We start from the raw sequence: 23,658 nt of genomic DNA, 5'->3' as shown, positions 1-23,658 counted from the left end.
CCATCTGTCCACCATCTGCTTATTTCTGATGCAAAATATGAGTTTCTTTGTGATCTTTAATCAGACACTTAGCAAACGCACATCAATACTTATCATTTTTAAGTCAGAAAATAATTTTTAGCAAATGAGTTTTCAGACAAGCAAACTATTTTAGCAATAATTTTAAATCAAAACTCACTCAACACCAGCACCTATTTTGGAAAAAAAAATCTCAGAGAAACAGAATACCAAAGGTCCCTATTTTTATTATTCTCATCAGGTTCCTGGTAGCAAAAAGTAAGTATGTACCAAAACATAACTGATTTTGTAGAATCAGTTGAGGCTTCAGACCACTTCACTGCAAGTCAACAATATATATAAACTCATAAAGCAAAACACTTTCGTTAGCACATTTAGTAAAGGCCTATATAGTCAGAAAAATGGAACCCCTCTATAACAAAGGCAGCTTGTTTACATACCTCACCGAGAAGCTAATTTTAGATCTCTTAATTAGAAAAAGACTAAAATCTAGAGCTCATTAACTGCAGTTAGAAAGTTGTTGCTGTGCAAGTGGGTATGGGAGCCTTTAGCAATTACAGTCATAGTTGCACACAGACGCATTACGCGGCTAGACCGCTTACCCCAGCCTCTTCCATACAGGAACAGATTGCTAATTACAAAACCCTGCCCCAACACCTCCTCTACCCCGAGCAGCGAACATCCAAACTGGAACAAACTTTCTCACCTCAAGTTAGGATTTTAAATTTTGTAAGTGTCAATATGGTTCTTAATTTTGCTTTTTGTTGTTGTCCCTGATGAGGTCTCTTCCCACTGATTGTCCCTGGTGGTGTAAGAGACCAATAAATGCAAATCTTTCCTAAAGTTACCAGTTATTATTTCGTATTTTAAAATGCAGCTTCCGCCCTCCCCTCCCATACCTTTCCATTGCCGTGAATGCCAAAAACCACCTCTTAAAAGTAGCCTTTTCTGAAACTGAACCAAAATCCTGATGCTCAGGAGTTTCCATCAGATTACTGGTAAAAGTAAATGCCACAGAAGCCAAAAGTGGAAGCACATCACACGCTCCATCAGGAAACCTTACATATTGAAGGTCTTTATAGAGAAACCACTGGGGACCAAGTATTTCTTTGTTAAGATTGTAAAAAAACCCTTCAACACAAAAAACTAAGTAGACATGTCCATACAGAAACATCACACTCCAAATCCCAATAGTTTAAGTCACTGAGCTATTTTATTTAGTACCATAGAAACAAGTCAAAATAAGAGATGTATACTTGTTTCTGTTTTGTTTTTTTTAAATATGGCTACAGAGAATTAATTCTTCCCCATCCAATCCCTCAGTCCGTATTACACCCATGCTGCAAATAGCCTGTTTATCTCCCTTTAGTTTATACAGTCTACTAGAAATAGAAGATTGATGTGGAAAATATGAAAATTGTCAACTTTGGTAAATCTGAGCACAGAAGCCAGTATTTGTATGATAGTTAAGAAATTACTCTAATAATGCACTCTGGAGCTTTTTAATGCTAATGATGAAAGACAAGCATTTCAGATGGCATCTAATGATGGATGTTATTTCAGTAAATGCTTGCAGCAGGCTTCAGCGTGGTAAGGAGTTAATGTAAATTACCTTTTGCCTTGCCTAAGAGAGAAAAATGTGATATGTTACTGTAGGTGTATTGTGATTTAAAAGAAAAAAATGACTTAACAGCAGTATTCTAAAAGGTAAATGTCCTTAGTAAAGAAAACAAATATTATTTTATTAAAAGCTAGTCTCAGAGAGTGTTGTAAGGTTTGGTATCATTCCTAATAACTTGTCAGGAAAAGGAGATAAAGTTTAATCCCGAGAAACAATGGCAAAACTGTTTCAAGCTCTTTAAGTTCTCATCTAGCCGTCTGCCTACGCTGCTGACCCTTAACAAGCAGAGAGGTTGGCTTGGGAAGTACGATCATCTCAACATGACAGACTACCTCTCACCACTCTTTCCCCTCCTTACTCTTTTCTTTTCTATTTTTTTTTCTTTGAAGACTATCGCATTTACGTAATCGTCCTCTTATTAGGGAGATTCTGCTGAACTGCTGACAATGATGTACAGTGGTGCTTCGCCGGCGTGACGTTTGGGGAAAACGATTCTGCTGCACCACCACACAAAACCAATTAGAGAACTATTTTCTGCGACAGGTCAGGAATTTACATTGTTTCTCATAGAAAGATGTGCTTTTTAATTTCTTTATTAAGATGACATCCATGTCCCTTGCGACTTTTAGGGATGACAATCATTTGCTCATCACATGGGAAAGTACAATCAGCGAAATCGCATTACCGGTACGGGGCAACGCCAGAAACTCCCAGCATCGTTCCGCATTTTCCAAATGAACTAGTTTGAGAACCAATAATTAGAACAATATATATTGATAGAATTTTTTGACAGGACCTTTAGACACCCACCAGGGGGGTAAAGTAATGATAGTCCATATACAACAACACACATCTACTGCGTTATGTTTGCTGAACATATAAACATCATCTCTGTCAAATCAGTAAGACATATAGAAATCCTGTACATCTTCGGATCAGGACATGATAGGAGGTACTAACTAGCTTCGGCTTCTTTCCTGACTTGTGGATGACAAACTGTTTCTCCTTAGTGAACTCTTGATGGTCGGTATTTTTATACTGACAAAAGAGAACTTAAAATGGTATCTCTGTTATGACAAATTCTCAAATCAAAGATTTCCCTGCATAAGGATGAAATGGTATCCAGAACGCACTCCATTTACCTCAGTCTCTATCAAGGAAGGCTTCCTCAAAACACCTGAACACAGGGAGATGAGTTGAAACAGAATTTTGTTTAGCATGCAAATAGAAATTTGTGAAACTAAATTACACTCATAGACTGCTTAAACACACAAACCTCTAAACATAGTCTTGCATAAAATAATGAAGAGGTGATGCAGATATAAATATTTGATTGAAATACATTAAGGATTCTGAAGTATGACTATATCTGGTTTTATGAATGTACTAAGGTAGTCTTTGAATAATAACTCTGTATTCATAAGAAGCCATAACTGTATATAGTGTGAATGTTACATTAACAATAAAAAAGACCGTATTTCAACAAAAGTTGGTCTTGTACTGGGTCAAACTCCCTTTCAAGATGGAAAAAAATCTGAGCACACCGGTTTGAAAAGAAAACCTCCCTGGATGAATTAAAAAATTACACATTTAACAGCAGTAAAAATGTTCTTCCAAAGGGGAAAAAAAGAACAGATTTGGTAAGAGGAAGAAAAATTTTATTAATTAAAGATACAGTTTGCAATTTAATGAATTGACTTTTGAAGAAAATAATATTTTTATTGCAAAATATTACTTTATATGGAAATATAAAGCTAATGCTACTGCCATGAAATTAAAAAGCAAACTTTATACTTTACATGTATACTATACATTTTTATTTGAAACTCCCTGAAAATACAGTAATAGCTAAAACTGAGACAGACTTAACTCTGAAGTTGATCACTTGAACAAGGATATCGGCATGTAAAGATCCGTTGCATCCAGCTACACTAGTAAGAGTTTGCCTTTTTCTGAACAGAGGAAAATACTGGATTTTAAACTGATGTCAGTAAAAAGTACATCTGTGTGTGTATTTATGTATACGTAAATGTATATATTTAAGATTCATTCAAGATTCCAGTTTCATTCTACGTTTTTCTTCTACAGCTAAGTGTCTACGTGAAATCACTCATATGTTTACATTAGAGCTAACATAGTAATACAGCTATAAATACAGAAAGCAGCAAGGTTATATCATACTTTATTACATTGTTATTTTCAGCAAGCATGATCAGAGTAAGAGACTGGCAACGGGAAGTTTCTGTGTTCCAGTCCTGATTGTATCACTGAGTCAATGTGTCATTCATTCCCTTGTGTTCCTGTCAACCAGTTGTAAGATGTGTGAGAACATATTCTGCCCTTTTTTTCTTAAGTGTTTTCTAAATTTAATCTGGTATTTTTCTGTGCAGTGTCAAGATGATGTTAGTTCTCCCTTCTTTAGGAAAAAAAAACCAATACACAATTAAATGTGCTGGCAAAACCTATGTTCATACATTGCATGCCTACAAATTCTACCAATATGCATATATACCTACATCTGTATATAAATCTACATGCTCATAATTATATCCTATGGATAATTATTAGGCATAGAATACACATGAATTTAAGAAATGTTTATTGGCCTATGCTACACAAAAATGTTTTTGGTTAAGGAAGATTCTAAACTAAACATTTGAATTAGTATTTAACTTCTCTGATGGAAAAAATCAAGAGAAATACTAAAATATTTCTCACCAGCAATATGTACAGTGAAAATATCTCCAAGTTTCTTTTGCTGATCCAGTAAAAATTTGAAAGCATCTTTTCTAAAAATCAAAGCCTTCCCAAGGTAAGGAATCCAGCCATTTATTAGTGGGGGCTCTCCAGTCTTCCTGTTAAAAACAGAAATAAAAAATCAGGAATTAACATCGGCATGAGAGCAACTCATCTTTATATCTATTTATATATTACACTTAGATCCACCATCTACATATATAATTCTTGCAATGTGTAATATGTTGTACAGAAAGTTCTTCAGATATGATGGCAGGTTAAATCTAATCACACCTCTGAGCACAGAAGGCTCTGTGTGGTGATTAGGAAAAGTAAGTGAGAGATATTGAGATGCATTTAACTACAGGTCGTCCAGTTATTACCATCAAGTTACCAATACAGAAAAATGACATTCAGTAGAAAATCTCCCAGCAAAGTGTCCTTTTATTTTCAATATTTCCTGTGTCAGAGGAACATGTATTGGAAGGCAATTATGACAGATTTAGGTAAACAGGACGCCAACATACCACACGAAACAACTAGCCTTAGAGATAACGCTTTAAGAATTTCAGTTTACCAGCATGCAGACCAGCTACCATGCTAACTAAGTACCTTTAATAAATAGGGTAATAATAGAGGCCAAACATTTACCATAATAAATCTTAGTCTCCATATATTTATAGACTCCTAAGCTAGAAATGTGTATACACAGTTTAAAGATTAAATTCTAGAGAATGATATTTGCATCCCAGACTAAAAAAGCAGCCACGGTGTGTTAGTTATATTTATAGAATAGTATAAAATACCTTCTAAGATTCTAACAAGTTACATTTTTCTTTAAAAAGGAAAAAAGATTCCCACACTATTCCTGACTGCAAGTAAATGTCTTTCCTTCATGCTGGTCTTCAGTTGCTTGAATCTGATTTACAACAAAGAAACATAAAGCATGCTTGCTCTGGAAAAGATTAAAACAAATATTCACGAACAACTCTGCTGCTACATCCCATCTGTGAAGGTGACTTATACTACATGCAGAACAACTCGTTCTGATTAAACACAAGATATTTACTAGCTTGGATCTAATCAAAGATCAAGGGATCACAAGCTTTACTACTATCATACACAGCATGGATTTTTATGTAGCTGGATTAACCCTATCATAGTCACATTCTCCCTTGGACTGCTTTAACAGGAATGAAGAAAAAAACCAAAAGGTCAACATGATATGCTGCATTCAAAATTATTATTTTTGTAATTAAAACTTTCTGAGCAGGAAATTACAGGGGATTTGATCTCTCACTTTAAAGAGTTGCTATAAATTTAATTTACAGATTAACAGATGTGGCCAAACCAAACTGCATCTCTCGGTCTCTTTCTGTTTAACTGACTACTAATTCTGAATGTTAGTTTTCAAGAACATCCTTTTGCCCTCTGGAGAACCAGTAAAACTTCTGGTCCAAACACGACAATCTCACAGCCAACACATTCGCCCTGGCTTTTTCATTTCTTTGGGTTTTGTGGCTTTGGGGTTTTGCTTGTTTGTTTTGTGTTTTTTCTTTTTTTTACTGTGGAGAGGGTGGAGCGCCTCTTTTTTCAATACCTCCCATAAACCACTGCATCATCCATCCTCTAGCACTCAAATAACAACGCTATTTACTCAAGTGGTCCAGAAAACTTTGTAACGGTTAATTCTGTATCAAGTGAATGAAAGAAAAGAACTAATCTGAGATTACATGAGAGGGATCACCAGCCCTGGAAGCATAACAGCCCACTCGATACCCTCAATTATCCTCTCCAAGCCCATAAAGAATCTGGATGATTTACCCATTTCCCCCCCGCCCCAGACTATTAAGTCCCGAGAGCGGCCGCTTTTCACTTCCCGGGCTGGACACTACATCCCGTAAGTAGCATCCTGACAAATATTTAGATAGGCTTTTTGTCATCTTCTAATTGAACGCATCTAATTTCACCCTCCACGTTCTGTCATTCGGTCAGAAGCTGTATTCTTCAGAAGCTCTCCGCCGGGTAAAAGGGAGGCAGCTCAGAAATCCAGGGGAAAATTAACTTAATGCTCCGAGTCTGCGGGATCACATCAGGGAGACATTTTGCCATCGCAAAGACGTGAGGGTCATCGTTCGCTTCAGACATGTTTAGCTCAGCAGCAATAAGCTTAACACTGTTAAACACCGTGTCAAGGCTACGTGGCTTTCAGAGGAAAATATAACACCAGTTCAACCTAAGACCCACAGCAGACTGAGAACAGAAATGTGTCTTCATTTCTAGCTTTCCCTCTCTTTGGAAGGCGGAGGTCACCTCCATGACTTATCGATGTCTGCCAACACACAGCAAAAAGAGCGCAGCGTATATTTTAGTGCCTCCCAAAATACAATGCTTCGCTGCACAAACTTTTAAGCAGCGCAGTGCAGCTGACCCCGGCTTCCTGACGGACTCTCGCCCGCGTCCCGGGGACCTCCAGAAGTTCCTGCCGCCCTCAGATGCTACACTGGATCATTAACAAAGCCCACAGAAACTTTTACCGGTTAATTAATTTGTTTGCAGGCTTTAAGTCCGGACTCACATTTCCCAGACATTGTAAAATTTGATAATTAGATAAAATATTACAAATGTTAAAGTTACAGTTTTCTCAGGTTATATATTGTATCAAATGTAAAATACAGTTAAGAAATATAAAAAAGGCAATATGAAGTGTTTTGATGGCAATTTATGACTGTAACTTTTTTCACTGAAGCATTCAGAACATCTTACCAGATTACGTTTTATTCAGACCTGGTTTAACTGCTTAAATTCTCATTCACTTAACACACCTCGTAATATTTCCAGGCCTTTTCGCTCCACGTTCCTATGTTTGTTACAGATTGGGCTGGTTTTTCTTACATCCAGGAGTATCTTTACGTATCTGAGAAGTCTCTTTGAAGTCGGTAAGACTTAACAGACAAATTTCTCACATATGTGAGTGAATTTTACAAATAAAGCATCAGCAACATGTCCAATGCAATCTATAAGTAGACAGATCAGTTATAAAGTGGAGGGAAAGCAACGCAGTTGTATCATCCATCATTGTTAAACTGATAATTTCAAATGGCATTATGCAAAAATCAGCTGGCTACAAATACAGCCCGTAAACAGAATGAACAGATTTTGATAACTGTAATTTTTCTTTGTTTTCACAGAGAAAAGATACTTCCTTGTTAGCAAGTAATAAAGTTGAAATGTTTACTTGATCAAAGAAGGAAAGATTTGGAGTTTGTTTACAGTTTCCTTAGGGGAGATTTTTCAGCTCATCCAAAACACAGAAGTCACTGACTTGGGTGTGATTATTTAGCTACTGAGGTAAGGCAGTATTAAAATATTGTGGATATTGTAACTATGTCTCACTTATGCTAAGCACCAGTGATGCAATGAAGAAGGAGAAAAATCAGCTGCAACACAAATTACGTGAAAGGGTAAAAAATAGTATTTTTAAAATTTGACGTGTCTAAACGTTATGTTTTCAGTTAGCGAAAGGGAATTACCTGGGAAACCCAAATAAGGTGATTTGTTAAGCTCTCTGAACATTAACATTTATTTTTAATTGTAAAGAAAATACCCTAAAGATTCACAAACAAATAGACTTTGCCAACATTATCTCTCATAGAAATATTGTTGCTTTATCAAAGCAAACAAGACTATTTTGCTGGTTACACCACTTCAACTCCTCCACAGTGTAGGGCATAGGATCAGTGTAAATGAGAGGAGAATCCTTCTCATTTCGCTGGTTATTTGTATTCCAAGGGAGCAGATGCCTTCCAAATTATGCAGAAATCCACAGTGCATCTAGTACTATAGCAGATGAACAGGTTAATTTTTCTCTTTGCACATAATAAATCATAAGTGCTTTAACACCCATAGTCGCATTTCATGAACATAAACCTTCTGTTTAATAATGTCTGTTTACAACTAGAATCAGACATACAGTAATCTCTTGCCTGGGATAAACATTAATCCAGATCTGTCTAGAAAAATTATACAATTCATTACCATAAGTAATCTCTATTGTGCCCTGTGCTTAACCTTCATCTTTTTTCCTGTCCTATAATCTTGCAAATCCACCGGTGGTGTATGATTGGCATCTGGTGTTCACGCAGCCTTCACCGCACACAGCCCAGCCGAAGAAGCCCTACATGAAAACGTCACTCTGCAGGTACCGCCGGTTCAGCTGACCACTTCGCAACAGCTTTCACCAAAGGGTGAAAAAAACAGTAAAGCCGGGGAGAAAAAAGGTCTAACGGTATCATTTGCCACCGAGGGGTCATTTTCACTTTCCAAACCATCGTCATCATCCACAAAAATTAAAGGTATCGGTCTGATTTTCCCAGAGCATCTCTGGTGAAACCGTCACATACCACGTCCAAGCTGGAACACAGCGTGCCGGAGGACTTTAAGGAATGGAAATGGATGGGTACAGAAGTAGAAAAAAAGCTATTATGAACATGTCAAGGCAGTCTGAGATTATTCACAGGCTCGATCACAATATTTAAGCAACAAGACATGACAGACAGTGTCTTTCCAGGGGCTTATGAACAATCTAACTGTGAGGAAAAGAATGAGGCCAAAGGCTTCAACCCCAAGAAAGGTAATCCCCAGAAATGTGGTGTCTGGCATGTCTTCTTGTATTATGAAACACAGAACACAGGAACCTTAGGACAGGAGAAAGCCAGTAAGTCTACCTTCCTGTTTTTTAATTTAGTAGTTGCAGTTTGCCCCCAGACCTGCTCATAGCATTAGGTGTTATGTACCTCTGAGGACAGAAAAAAATACTATCTTCCAAATATTTGTCCACAACACAATTTTTTGATACGTATAAAATTATGCATGCCTTAAATACCCCATCTAGATTATTTGCCTCAGTGGCCTCCTGGAACCCTAACTTTTCCCTGCAGAACAAGCCAGATGAGAAGTTTAGCAATGTACAGTCTGCTACCTTTGAATTTTCAGCTTAAACACTTCCTACGGAGGTAAGGACCAGATGCTGCTCCTATTTGATCACTATTTGGAAGCTCATGTGGAGTAAATGGGTGCATCAGGCCAAGTCTTGACAGAGAGATATAGATACGGATTGACTCAGCAAAGAAGAAGAAACAAGAGTCCTGGGATGGAAAAAAACTCATGCTGCCGCCTATACTTTTCTCTAAATAAAGTGATTTCATGCTGCAGTATTGATTACCTCCTCTTTTGCATTAGGATAAAGACCACTCAGAAAAGAAAAGGAAAAAGACTCAGGAAAAAGTAGCAAATACACTTTTGAGCATACCAAGGAGAGAAGAGTTTATCTGCACTCCCAAAAAGAGCAGTACAGCAGACAGGCTCTAGTGGTGATGTAAGACACACTGGGAGAAATGCTGACAAAAACAAACCAACCAACCAACTGGTGAATTTTTATAGTGATCTTTTTTTTTCCCCCACAGAAAAATGCAAACCTCCTATGTCAAGAACTTCTGGGATTTTAATAAAAACACATCTTTTTTCTGTAAAAGCATACAAGTTTTTTTGTTGCTAAGAACTCTAACTTATGTTGTAATACATTCATCACAGAAGTCTTCTTTTTTTCTCTCTTCTAGTAATTTAATTTGGGTCATCCCCAAATATAAAAAAAAAACCCCAAACCAGTACTCAACAACTCATTCAGTAGTTCTGAAATACCACTCTCTAGGAAATCTTCCTTTGCCATTTTTTAGGCTACATTGTCTCAACAATTGTAGGTTCACATTGTGCATATCACCTCTTCACACTTCAAAGCTGTGTGTTGAAGGACACAGTCATAAATTCAACAACTGCTTGTACTGACTGGTTGGGATATTGCCTAAAAAGCCAAAAGGTGGGTAAATACTATTGTGCGAAAGTCATCTGAACAGTTTAACAATGGAAACCCACTGAAAAAGTCATTTTGGCTCAGGTTTTATCAGAGGCTGAAAATTCCCGGAAGGATCCTACACAAAATGTAAAGTAAGGTTTCGTAACAGCCAGGATAGGAGTCATGGCGAAGACAAGACCTGTCCAATATGACAATAATTCAGCGATATTAAAAGTTAATATATAGTCACTGTTTATGGCCCCATCCTTGAAATCCCACTTTGTTTCTGGTCTGGGTAAGGTCAGTAAGAGCAAACAGGACTACTCAACACTTTCCATGACCAAGCCCAAGGTTATTTTGTCACCTCTTACATTTGAGATCACTTGCACAGCCCATGGCTTTTCTTTCCTTAATTCAGCTTTAATCAAAGAAAAATAGGCTAGGAAGGGATGAGGAGAGGTTACGTATTCCGTGCCTCATATCCCAGGCAGGGGCTGTGCACCGGTATCTTCCGTCATATTTGTCTATGCTGTTCTTGAATATACTCAGTAATGGAGTCTCTACAGTCTCCCTAAACAATCTGTCATTATCAGAAAGCTTCTTCTCAAACCTAACCTTTACCTTCATGTTGTACCTCGAGACCACTACTTATTCTGCCTGTGACAGATAAGAGAATAAATGATTCCCTTGACTTCTGCACAACCATTTAATGTATTTAAACTTACCATGTTCTCCCTTAGTCTTCTTTAGGTTAAACCACCTCCATTTCTTCCAGTATTTCCTCATAACTATTTTCTAGACCTCTACAAACTTGTGTCACTCCCCTCTTGCTTTTCTAATGTCAGCCCTCACCTTTCTCCATGACAGTGTCCTGCACTGAGCCCAGCAGAGCAATTACATCTTCTGCCTCGAGGGCAACACCCAGCTTTGCCTCCCAGCAAAACCTTGGCTTTCTGTGCAAAATCACCACTGTGTTGATAAAAACCCAGCTTGGGAACCACTACAGCCCTCAGCCTTTTCCCAGAGAAAAGATCATGGTCCTGTCCAGATGCTGTTGATCAGTCAGTCCTCTGTGTTTTCCAGTTTGCCGTTTGGAACACTAATCCCCTCCTCTGCAGGCTTGCAGCCGCTCCTCTTTCAGTATTACATGCAAACATAAACACTTTTTTTCCTGTATTCATGTGAGAAGGATGGAATCAGAATATGAAGTCCATCAGTATTTCCTTTTGCCACCATCAGGAACATATTTACGCTGCACATTAACTGACTTTACCTAAGAGAATCTAACAACCCTCACCTAATACCCACCTCTTTCGTAAGCCATTTCTACGCTTTAATATACCGCCTCGCTGCAACACATGTTAAAACTGCACGCAGTAAGTAGCTCATAGTAGGAAATCATATTAACCGTCTGGCCTAGAAATGACAAGTGAAGTGTGGATAAGAATGTCAGCACTCCCCACGAAAATATATTCAAACAGGCAGAAATCATTCCTTACGTAATAAAGAGCAAACAAATAAATTCAGGAAATCTCAGAAACAGTGGTGGGACATCATCACGTTTAAAAAACCCTGGTATCAAGGAAAGAGAGGACGATGTTAGATGGAAAGATATTGCATCTTCTGTGTGCAGCAACAGTATTTTCTTTGAGTATGTGACATACAATTTCAGTAGAAAAAAAATTAGTTGAAAAATCAAATTTTATTTCCTATAAAACTGTATGAATGCTAAATAATGCAGGATGTTCATTAGAGCAAAACAGGTAATGAAAATATACTCTTCGTTTCACGTAACTGAACTGTCCAAAAGTTTGGTATCTTCGTTAAGCTGGACATCTTTTAAGTTCTCTATAATCAATAGAGAGAAAAGGAGTGCAAAGGAAGTCTTTTGGAATAGGAATACTTTTTGGAAGTATTGGTCTTTATTAATAATACAGATAGGTAGAGTCGCTCTACTTAGGTGGCAAAGAGAGGATGAATTCCCTACAATTCCCTAAATCTCTCATGTCTGTTCCCACATTTGGGTTTTTTCTGTCAGTTTTCCCGGCCCACTCATCCGCAAACTCTTTTCTCCTCCCCGTGATCCCTCTGCATACTTCCACCCTGGCTGCCCATCCCTCTTGGGGTGCCTCTGTGGACCTACCACCACCGTTCAGCCCCTTTGACTGTGAACTTCCTTCTCAAACCAAGCTCCTGCTCAGATGTGGGGAGCCTCTGCTCTCATCTCCTGCAGTATATTCTCAGTTCAAATATTGCCCCCCTGGTTTCACTATCAGCTCATCCTCAATCAAATCCCTCCTCCAGTCCTGATCACCACTGTAACCGCACACATAACACATCGGCACGGAGGATGCGTAAGGCTGTTGGTGATTCTTGTCCATCCCCGCCGTGCTCTCCTGTCTGCCTACATCCATCTGTTGTCTCCTGTCTTAGATGGAGATAGGAACGGCCTTTCTACAGCACACATCTACACTGCACGCTGTAAAATTCATCTTCATCTGTGAGATCAACTAGCACTGATACAATCGCTCCCTCTGTTTCCTCTTCCAGGGAGTATTAGCCATTTTCAAGAAGCAAGCACAACTCGTCCAGAATGCACGTGTGTGTGTGTACGTGTACATGCATTTATGAACACAGATTATGTGTATATAAGCATACTTACTTCTATATGTATACACTTACGGATATATGCAAACAGTAATTTCACCATAGGAAAAACTGAGTGTCGTTGCAATTTTTTTGTAACGGTAACACAAACATTTAGTTTTATTGCAATACTTAATTTTGTTGCAGTAAACCTCTGATGCTATAGCCATAGGGGGATCGTGAGTATCAGTACCACCTTTTTGACCTGAGTGCATTATATACTGTTACAGGCCAACGACAGAATGCTGCAGAAAACTGTTCTCTCACTCTACCACGCACATGATTTTCAAATACCAGCAACCCACTCCTGACTTACCGAGGTAATTAACTAGAGAAACAGGGCCACTTACTCTGCCTTAAAATCTGCACGCATGTAGCTTTGGATGAATAAAAAATTTGCATTTAATCTTTAAAAAAGGATGCGCAACAGCTATGACGTCTTTAATTAACGATTTCATGACTCCCAGTTATGGCCATGCATCCCCCAACTGGAAGCACAGGAGCACATGGAGATCTACAAGCAATTGCCCTCCTCTACCCCTAGAGCTAACGATGTCAGACACTTCACGACTCATATTACGGAATTAACAGTCAGGACATATAGGTTTTGTTCAAAAATGTATTGAAAAATTCCAAAGTATAGCCTGAACATTTGAATAAATACAAAAATATCCCAGGTACCTTACTCAGTCCACTTTACCTGTAAAAACAACTGGAAGTTGAAATGATACACCGAAAGAAGGTCACTAATCCTGTCACTAGTGCATGTAAAAAACCAGCAACTGAATACTGTACTCAGGTGAATGTTTCAAAAGCTTTAATGTTCGTAAGATTAATGTAGTATTAGTAAGTCTTCTTCCCTTTTAAAGTACTATACATAAGTGCTTCCCAGATCTTTGTTTCCTCTCTTTTCTTTCCAGTGCTACACGTCTATTGCACGTTAGGAGAAACAGCCCGGTAATCGGACCCTCCACTACACGTTCGTTCTCTCCTGCTTCATCTCCCTCTGCCACCAGCCTAGATTAACATCTCAGTTTCTCCATCTGAAGGGATGTTATTTCTCTCAGCAGAGACCACGGGTGATTTATTTCAGCAGAAAGCATGTCGCAATCCGCACTCTTCCCCTTTTGCTCCTCAATACTGGCAACAAGTCTCTCCTTTTCTTCCCTCTTCCTAGACGTGCTTCTACACGCTTTCCTCAAATCGCTCCTCTTCTTCCAAAACTTCCCCACCCTCTTTTCCATTTCACTTGCACCCTTTCCCTCATTCTTCTCTTCCCCTGAGCACTGCGCTGGCTCTGTCCCTGCCTGCAATATAACGCACGGGTCTTTCTCAAGCCAGACTTTCTCTTAGTTCATAGTTGGATAAATCCTGCCCCCGCCTTAAGCAGCTGCCACAGCTCGGGAGCAACAAACCTGGTTACTTGCAAATTTATCTTCCTAGGGCTGGGTAGCGATACTTTTCACATTACTGTGCTCATGAGCAGCACCCTTCTGTAATTCATGCTACATGCTATGCAACAGCAACCCGATGGAGTATCTAGGCTGAAGTCAGTGTCCAGCTCTGGAGCCTCAGCACAGGAAAGACATGGACTTGTTGGAGAGGGTCCAGAGGAGGCCACCAAAATGATCAGAGTGATCATGGAACACCTCTCCTGTGAGGACAGGCTGAGAGAGTTGGAGTTGTTCAGCCTGGAGAAGAGAAGGCTCCAGGGAGACCCTATTGTAGCCTTCCAGTACTGAAAAGGGGCTTCTAAGAAAGATGGGGACAGACTTTTTAGCAGGGCCTGTAGTGATAGGACAAGGGGTAATGGTTTTAAATTGAAAGAGGGCAGATTTAGACTAGATCTAAGGAAGAAATTTTTGACAATGAAGGTGGTGAAACACTGGCACAAGTTGCCCAGAGAGGTGGTAGATGCCCCATCCCTGGCAACATTCCAGGTCAGGTTGGACAGGGCAATGAGCAACCTGATCTAGTTGAAGATGTCCCTGCTCACGGCAGGGGTTGGACTAGACGACATTTAAAGGTCCCTTCCAACCCAACTATTCTGTGATTCTGTGGTTTTATAAAGTGCAGTCTTTTACTGAGCGTTCCTGGGTAGGACTAGCCTGAAACTAGACCTGTCATTATGAGGGAAATTCTAAGTATCCTAAAACATTTTTATTTTTAAAGATTAAAAAAAAGAGATCTTAAATATATTTCCCACAAAACAGCTGCTCCTCAATTTTATTTAGCAAATATCAGAACGAAGGCAGTCATAGCCTGTTCAGCGTGCCCACAGCTTTTCCAAGGATGCCGAAAGGACTGGCGAGAGGGACGGTTGTGCCCTCTCCTCCTTGGGCGGATTTGCAGAGCAGCCTGCAGCCACCCGCAGCCGGTGCAGACACCCTGCGAGCCGGGCAGTGGGTCGTGCATCTCGCAGGCAATCTCTGCTCGACCTCCCCCTCGGGTGCTCTCATCTGCTTTTCCCTCTCCTGAGCCTAAAACTCCGCTGAGCCTGTAACAGATTTAATATGTATTAATTTAAGACCTTCAGTGTATTGCCTGAAAACAATGGTTTGATGCTTGGAAAATATATTCCTTTAATTGGTCTGCAGCTGCCCTTCTTAAATATTTATGTAAACTCCATTGTGTTCAAGGGCATAAGGGTTAAACCTAAATGAAGCTCCTGGCCTTGTATTTGTGTGAGTTCTCTGGAATGTACAACACCCTTGTTGGTTTTAGGTAACCTAACTAATTCCAGTTTTAGATAAATCAAGAATATATTTTCATTCTGCGGTCACGGAAAGTGAAAATATTATTAATTGAAGATTGCAAGATGGAACAGTAACTGGGACATCGTAGGTCTGAACATGTTTTAAATCCCCCTGCTGTGAAAGATGTAGTAGAAAACAGAAATACAATTCTCAATTTTTTAAATTAAATTGAGTAAATGTCAACTTGGGGACTGTAATCAGAGACATCACAATTGCAAATGAATACTTGTTTCATTGTTTTCCTAAGTTGTTTCCTGCACAAAATAATACTTGGGTTATAAAAGGATCATCTTTCTGAAGAGTCCAAGACTTGCCTGTCCTAGATGTACTGAAATATATTATCCTTTTTTTTTTTTTTAAAAGATACCATCCAATTGCATATTTTCCTAGTTCAAGGGTATAGGATAGATCTAAACTCCCTGGTGCAGCTAATAGTAAATTTCCATTTTGCATCAAGTAAAAGGCTTGAATTTGAAAATCAGAAATTTCATTTAAGAGATGTTCAATATTTTCCAGCCAGCTATTCCAACTGAGTACTATTACACCTGTTTTGAAGCCCCACATAATTAAATGCTGAATCCCAAAGAGATGAGGCAGCTTTCTATACACGGGACACAAAATTCATAGAGGTGTCAAAGTTTCATGAAACCTTAAAAGATTAAAACATTTATATTAGGGAGATAATGAGCTTTACAGGCTCTAATAAAAAGAAAGTGGATGCAGCCAGAGAAAGAGAAAAAGATTTAGGACACCTCATCCATATTAATATTACTGTGCAGAAATGGATGCAAACTTGGGACTATGGCCAGGTGGCTCACCCATTCATCGTTCTCCTTGCTGAAATGCCTCTGAGACTGGCTGCCCAGCCACTCATCTGGTACAGAAAGCTGTAGGAATGGGTGTTTTAGAGTATACTCAAGGATGCTCTCTCATGTGGCTGGCTACTTGACCCAGCAGCTAGCCCATCTGCACCTTGAGTTTTGTCATACGACTGATGCTGAGTAGACAAAACAGCCCAGATTGCATTCTAGAAGGACCTTAGTATTGCTTTCCAGAAGACAGCTGGATCTGTAGGAAGGCTGAAAATCCTCTCACTCAGGTTGCCAGTAAAGTTGGTATGAGATGCTGGGTCTTGTGAATGCCTTGGATGTCAGACCTTGCTGGGATGAGCCACCTCAGGTAGATCATTGATGCGGCCTGCAATCTTATTTCCATCTGTATGCCTGAATTCTGAAGCCTGTACTTCCCACTGTCCCAGTATTTGAATATTTGGAATTCAATCTGATTCTGCAATTTTGATTTGTTCCATCTAAAGGTCATTGTGTCTTACAAGTACAATGGACTTTAATTATATCAAAGGTGGATATCAACAGCATCGTAAACTGATGGAGAAATGTGCAAAAGATGGGCTCACTGAAGCCAAATCCAGCCTGACGATTCAGACTAATTGTGAAAAGATTTCACATTGTGTGCTGCCCTGAGAAGTCAGGCATGAGGTGTTTCTTAAATTTCATATTAAAAACTACACCCTGTCCTGTTGTTCACAGACAATGATGACATCATAGGGATGATGAGGACTGCATCAAAGGCATAGCCAAACGGTACGCTGGCCATGCTGACTTTTGTTTTGAGGGTAGGCAGAAGTCCTGAGTAACAGGTTTTCCTAGCTATAGCTATACTCTGATCATAAACTTGAGTCTCTGTAGAAGGAATCGGAGCGCTCCATCACTAATAATTGTTCCATTTATATGCTGTATTATGTACCTTTGGCTTTATTATTTTTCAAGTAGAAAAAAATCCTGAGGAAATGAAAATTAGAAAGGTTATCAGTAAAAAATTTTAACATTTCAATTCCAAGCATTTGCACCATTCTGATCCAATGTAGCCTTCTGTTAATGATACATCTGTCATTTTATTGACACCTCTAAACAGCTTTATTCTCTTTTCTAATTACGAGACAAAGCTGATTATGTCAATCTATGAGCTGACATCTGAGTGCTTTTGTTATAATGTAAGAAGCAATGAATATGACTATTGTTATGCTAAAATAAAAAACTTGGGAATTTTAAATGGAAAACCCAAGATAGCAAAATATGTAATGGCTAAATTAAAACAGATTCCTCCTATTCATGCAAAATGCACATGTGATTGTATTATATAATTAAATGAAGATACTGTGTGAAAAATTAATTCCCAGTAATAGAAAACATAAAGGAACAATGATACATAATATGCCTGACTAAAATATGTGAGGAGAAATCATCAGATCATAAAATATCTCAAACAAATAAATGACAGACTAAGCCATCAATCCTCAAGGAAAAATTAAGCTGTTAAATAATCCAAAATGCTTGCATGTCAGGACATGATTTCAGCTCCATTCTGCTGCTAAATCAAAGATACCTGCTTAGTGGGCTCTCCCATGCAAAAGAATACATCTGGAAGCATTCTCCAGTACTGCCCTATGCATTAATTGGGAGTGCAGAGAATATCCAGTTTTTACCACTTCCCCCAAGTTACCATTATGTTCCTCTGTTTTGTGAACCAGAACTGGCTGCCGTGACTGCTCAGCCTGATGAACAGATAGGTATTTTTAAGACAATACTGTGGATGGGATGAAACGTTCACCATTGTAGGAAGGTCTTTGTGTTTGGATAGAGACAGGTAAGGCTCTGGAACAATATCCCACACGCCAGCATTAATTGCTGCAATCTGTGTTACCTAAAAAGGCCATGGAGAAGACAGCAGCAGGCAAATGCCACAGAATCAGAGGATCTTCAATATTTTGGGATCTTAGCAGTTTTCAGACTCAAAGATAATATGAAATAGTTTTCCCCTCAGCTGTTATTAAAGACAACAGACAGAGGTTATGTGTCTCTTCTGGCAGCACTAGATCTTCAGGACCACTGCTGGTGCTGAAGCTCCTGGCAGGAGAGCACTGAATACTTTCCAAGGAACTCCACTGATCCCGTGTAAGAGGTTCCTGCCGATGGTACTGGGTGTCCTCAGGACAGAGCTTAAAGTACTGCAGACTGACACAGCTCTCTTGGCATTAACTGAGCTAAATGAATTTACACCGCAAAGATCTAGTCCTCAGCTGCCAATGGTGTCAACCAGTGTTGACACACATCCAACGAACACACACGTCTTTCCTTTTTCCTTTAAAAAATTCTGTTCTAAATTGTCAGAAAAAGACAAGACACTGTAAGTTACAGTATTAACAGTATTAATTTTTAATTGTGGATTGCCGCATCTGTTCTCCCTTGCACACTGCACTTGTGGTTACAAGCTACCATTCTTCTACCATTTGCTGGTCAAGGGATGGTATCCTCTTCTCTCAGATAACTAACCTGAGGTAGTGACTGGTTGAATGTCTGTGACCTCAGGTTGGAAAAAGGCTTCTATCTCTGCCTTCACGGAGGTTTAGTTAGCGGGGAAGGTACCTCCTCACATTTTTATTAAAATAGATGTGATAGTATAAACTGTATCCTTTGCACTGGATATGCAGGTTATGCATATGTCTCTGCATAACTGCAGAGATATCTGCTCTTAGAAGACAGGAGATATCTACTACTTATAAGACCAATGGTCATGCTCAGTACTGCAAAAAATCACTCCTGTTGCATACCATGGAATACCCAGTTGACTGAAAAATGACATTTTGGGATCTGCTTTTAAGGATTTATTTAAAGGGATATTAATTTTTCTCTGCCCCAGGATCTGCTCTAACAGCCTGCTCAATTACCTGTCATTACTAATCAGTCCAATAGCATTCTAATTCTGATGGCTACCTGCTAGTAAGGTTGGGCTGTTCACTGCTTAGTGGGAAAAAAGGAAGATTTCAGAATGTATGCCCTTTGGTTTGGAAAGCACCATGATCTTCTTCTAAGCCATAAACATTTTGTTCACACTAAAGTAGCAGGATTGGGACATTTACGTAAGAGTTTGGAAACAAATCACACTCCTAATTGCAGCTTCCATCACATATAGGGTCACCTCAGAAGTGACTGACAACACCATCACACCATCCAAATCCAAAATGTAAATATCTGGAGTTAGGATTACTGAAGAAAAAAACATTGCTGATATTTGGTATTTATATTCTTTAGAATTTTCCTCTTAAAAGATCAAGAGAAAGGAAAAAATCAAATCACAGGCTCATGCTTTTCTCCCAATCTGGGATATGCATTTAATTTATAAGAGCAGGTTAATAAAAAACAAATTAAAATCACGAGCTACACTAGTGGTATAAATCCCCACAGCAGCATTAATTTTAATATTTCTGTTGTTAGGCCAAATAATACTGGGTAAGGAACAGTATCTGACTAACACTGGTACACTAACAGGACTGACCGTGGTGGCCACAGAATACGAATGCCCACCAACATATAGGACTTACACACCAGTCACCATCATGGTGAGATTCCCAGGGAAAGGGGATGCTGAGGAACTCTCGAAAAATGCCTTTGAAAAGCAGATTATTAAAAACAAACCCCACCCGGCCATGGCAGAGCCACAGGATCGCTCTGGCCCATGCTGGGATCAGTTCCCACCACAACCAGCCGCTGGACCGCTGCCAGCCACAGCAGACGCACGGGTCTTCCAGCAGAACAGGCATCACGGCCATTTCTACGCGTTCCCTTCTCTTCTGCTCCCGAATCCCCCTCACCCTCCTCCCAACAGCTCCTCTGGCCGGGCTGGAGGACGTGGCCGAAGGAAGAGAAGCACAGCCAAGACTTCGCCATGCCCCAGCAACCCCTCACTGCTGTTACAGGGTCACTGGCAGCCAGAATGATTTAGAGCAGCCTTCAGGCTATTCTGACTTACAGCGAGGGGCCTGACTGACTCACTGCTGCTCCAGGACTGTGGGAACATAAAGCTACCTTAAAGCCATTTTCAGATGTCCCTGCTTCTGAGCTGTGCTCTTTTATCCTTGCCCGCGACTAAAAAAAGCCCCGAGAGCGCGGGCTGTTTACACATCTTGCAGCTGCAGCAACGGGGTGGTTTCCTCCGTCTGTTTTCTGCCTTCCCTTTTCCTGCCTGCTCCGGCTTTACAGGGAGCTCTGGCAGCGTCCGCAGCCCCGCGCCCCATCAGGGACAGTGACTCATGGCAGCCCCTGCTCTTGTCGGTCGGTCTTCAAACGCCGAGGAGGCTCCGCCAGCCTGGAGCTGGCCTGGAGCTCACGGCCTGCAAACGGGACGAGCGACGTTCTCGTGGTCCACGCGCGTGCCCTGCCCCTCGGGAATCATTTTGTAATTTAACATCTTAGTTTTTAAAAAATGAAACGCTAGTGACAGGCTAAACCGAAGAGAGACCAACTGTTTCAGTTCGTTGCCTCTCAAGCTTTGTTTACGTTTTTACTCCGCAGAGGCTTTGGTTGAAATTTCTGCATCGATAACCTACTTTGTTAGTGCACGGAAAATATCAAACTACATTTTTCCTACTAGTTTCTGCAGCATTCATGCACTTGATATATACGTTCTACTCTCTCTTCCTTTTTGGATATGCCATTTTAATTTAATGCTCTTGATTGCGTATTTTTCACACTTACCCTCTTTGTCCTTTTCTTCTGTAATACCTTTATTAAATTCAATCTTTTTATAAAAAAGTACTTCCATTTTTTAATATTATTGCTTCTTCTCTATCACTACCTAGATTTTACATTTCATTAAGCAGACAATTTTAATTTTACTTTTCTCTGACCGTTCCTTTCATTAGACTGTTTCTTGTCTTGACCCTTTCATTTTATTTTTCTTTTCTGTAATTTGCTTATACCCTGCCTAACTGACATGTGTCTCTTTTCAAGTGTGCTTTTATTCCCTGTTAGTCTCCTTATGACTTCTCTTTGTTGCTCAGTGCTGACACTGTTCTTCCCCATCCCCTGTGAATGACAGTGACAGCATTTGAGTGGTAGATGGCAAATTTAGGGACAAGAAGTATCTGTCTGAAAGATTTTATTTGGTTTTATTTTTATTTTAACTGTAAAATCAGACCTCTTGAATCCTAGAGCACCAGGGGGCATTGTTTCATTTAGAAAATAAAAATTGTCATCATAGCTATTAACTTCCCAACAAGGCCACTGCAATACCAATCAGAGCCAAAGGAAAAAACAAACAAACCAAAATGGAGCTATTATGTCAAATGCAGCAACCAAGGTGGGTTATGGGTCAAATGTTTTAATGCTTAAAGATGGCTATTATTCTGGAAAGCTGCTCCATGGTGAATCAGAAACGTTGTACCCCTGACTTCCACCCCTGTTCACCTCAATGTTCAACTATAGCATCACGGGGGAAATAAGAGATCAGAAGTTACAATGACAGCTCCTGAGCAGAAACCTGAATTTAATCAACAGTGGAAAATATCGACTGAAGTATCTAAAAGGACACAGGCAGTGACAGTGAAGGGAAATTACACATAAACGTAAAGAAACAGCCTAAACTGCCATTTAAATGAATGGAAATGTAAAGCAGCAGGAGAAAGTGGAATATCCCCCAGGATTGGGCCCAGTGGCTACATTTTAGTGAAATAATTAATAGGTTGCATTTCATAACCAAGTGCAGGGTAATAACAAATGTAAGTGCAGCTTCACAGCTGGTTAAACTCGCAATAGCAACAGGCAACTCCATTACCACCAGTGAAACAATCCTGTTTGCCAAAGAGAAAGAGAAAAACAAGGCAGCAAAACTGTCTACAATTATGAGGGAAATCATCTATGTAACAACTTAACTAATGCCCAGAAGCTGAATGACTCACAGCATTAAGAAAATTAGAAAGGGTGCTCAGTAGTATTATATAATTCAGGACACGTACATTAGAATATCGGGGTCTTAACATGCCAGCAACAAATTTAAGCACTGTGCAATATACGGCTCCGAACCTTGCAAAACGCAAGCAAATGCTTAATTGAAACCACATTGCAGAGTTAAGCATGCAGCTATTTGCAGATTATGGATGTAAATGTCCAAAGGTAGATTTTTTTTGTTGGTGGTGGTTTTTTTGGGTTTTTGTTTGGTTTGGTTTTATTTTCATGTGATTTGATGCTTGGGTAGCTTGAAGAGTTCTCGCTTTACATGCGTTCATAAGGAAAAAAAATTAAAGGTAATCTCTGAACTGCCTGCTACAGGTGATGACCTCCTGACCGAACTGATGGATGGCACTGTGTGAAACAGGGACCCTACTCACTGTGACGAGTCTTGCTGCAGCTCTGCTAGCTCAAGTCGTCGTGACCCAAGCCCAGGGCGAGGCCACATACAGAACATAAAAAAGGAAGTAAGAACAAGCTTGATGTCACTCACCTAATCCATGAATCTGGGATGGTTTCCAAAAAAGGGTAAAAAATGACCCCTTTTTTTTGTTTTGGCCCCATTTCAAGTCTAACAAGAAGAATCACAGGTTCTCTTGACAAATACCTGCTGAAACCCACAGGAGCTCCTGCAAGTCCCGATTTCCCCTGGGTAGAGGCAGAGCCCAGGAGATACTGTGTGTGCCACAACGCAAAGTCGGCTGGAAGGCAGCAGAAATCAGCCATCAAGTTCAAAACCCATACTGCAAAGTTCTTACAGAGCAACTCCTGTTCCCTCCACTCCTTCATGTTGCCTTCAGCTTCTGAGCCTCTGCTACTCTCCATAGGAAAGAGAATCACACAGCAGACACGTCATGGTTTGCTTTTTCCCTTTCCTTAAGATAGGGAAATACATGTCTACGTAAACACACATACAATTAAATCAACAACCAACAAAACAAACACAAAAACTTCCTTTTATCTCTCTCTATTTCATGCAGACTTTTTCCTCCTATATTGAGATTCTTCATTTTCACTAATAAAGCTCATATTGACCTCTCTTCTTTATAATGAATAAACAAAGCATACACTCACATTATATATAAAAACATACACATTATTACACACACCTATACACAGCTGATTCAATTCCTGCCATTTTCCTTATTATCAGTGCTGTATTTTACCTATTTGTGCATTATCATTTTACTGTTACAACTGATATGACTTTAAATGCTCATTTTCTTG

The 23,658-nt window shown here is 39.6% G+C and overlaps 1 protein-coding gene across 1 annotated transcript in view; it reads right to left on the bottom strand.

Annotated features, from left to right (window-relative positions):
• The window catches only part of CYP7B1 (cytochrome P450 family 7 subfamily B member 1), a gene marked incomplete at both ends in the record, with an annotated part of 121,880 nt that overhangs the window by 13,890 nt on the left and 84,332 nt on the right, over positions 1–23,658 (bottom strand). Inside the window, one exon of the mRNA XM_082014579.1 lies at positions 4,358–4,494. Within this exon, the coding sequence (XP_081870705.1) occupies positions 4,358–4,494 (137 nt within the window). The remainder of the gene's footprint in view (positions 1–4,357; positions 4,495–23,658) is intronic.

Source organism: Phaethon aethereus, assembly GCF_964289735.1.
Source record: "Phaethon aethereus genome assembly, chromosome: 2".
In the NCBI taxonomy this organism is placed as follows: Eukaryota; Metazoa; Chordata; class Aves; order Phaethontiformes; family Phaethontidae; genus Phaethon; species Phaethon aethereus.
Note: the sequence above shows the minus strand (reverse complement) of the source record. Positions and strands in the feature narration are given on the sequence as shown.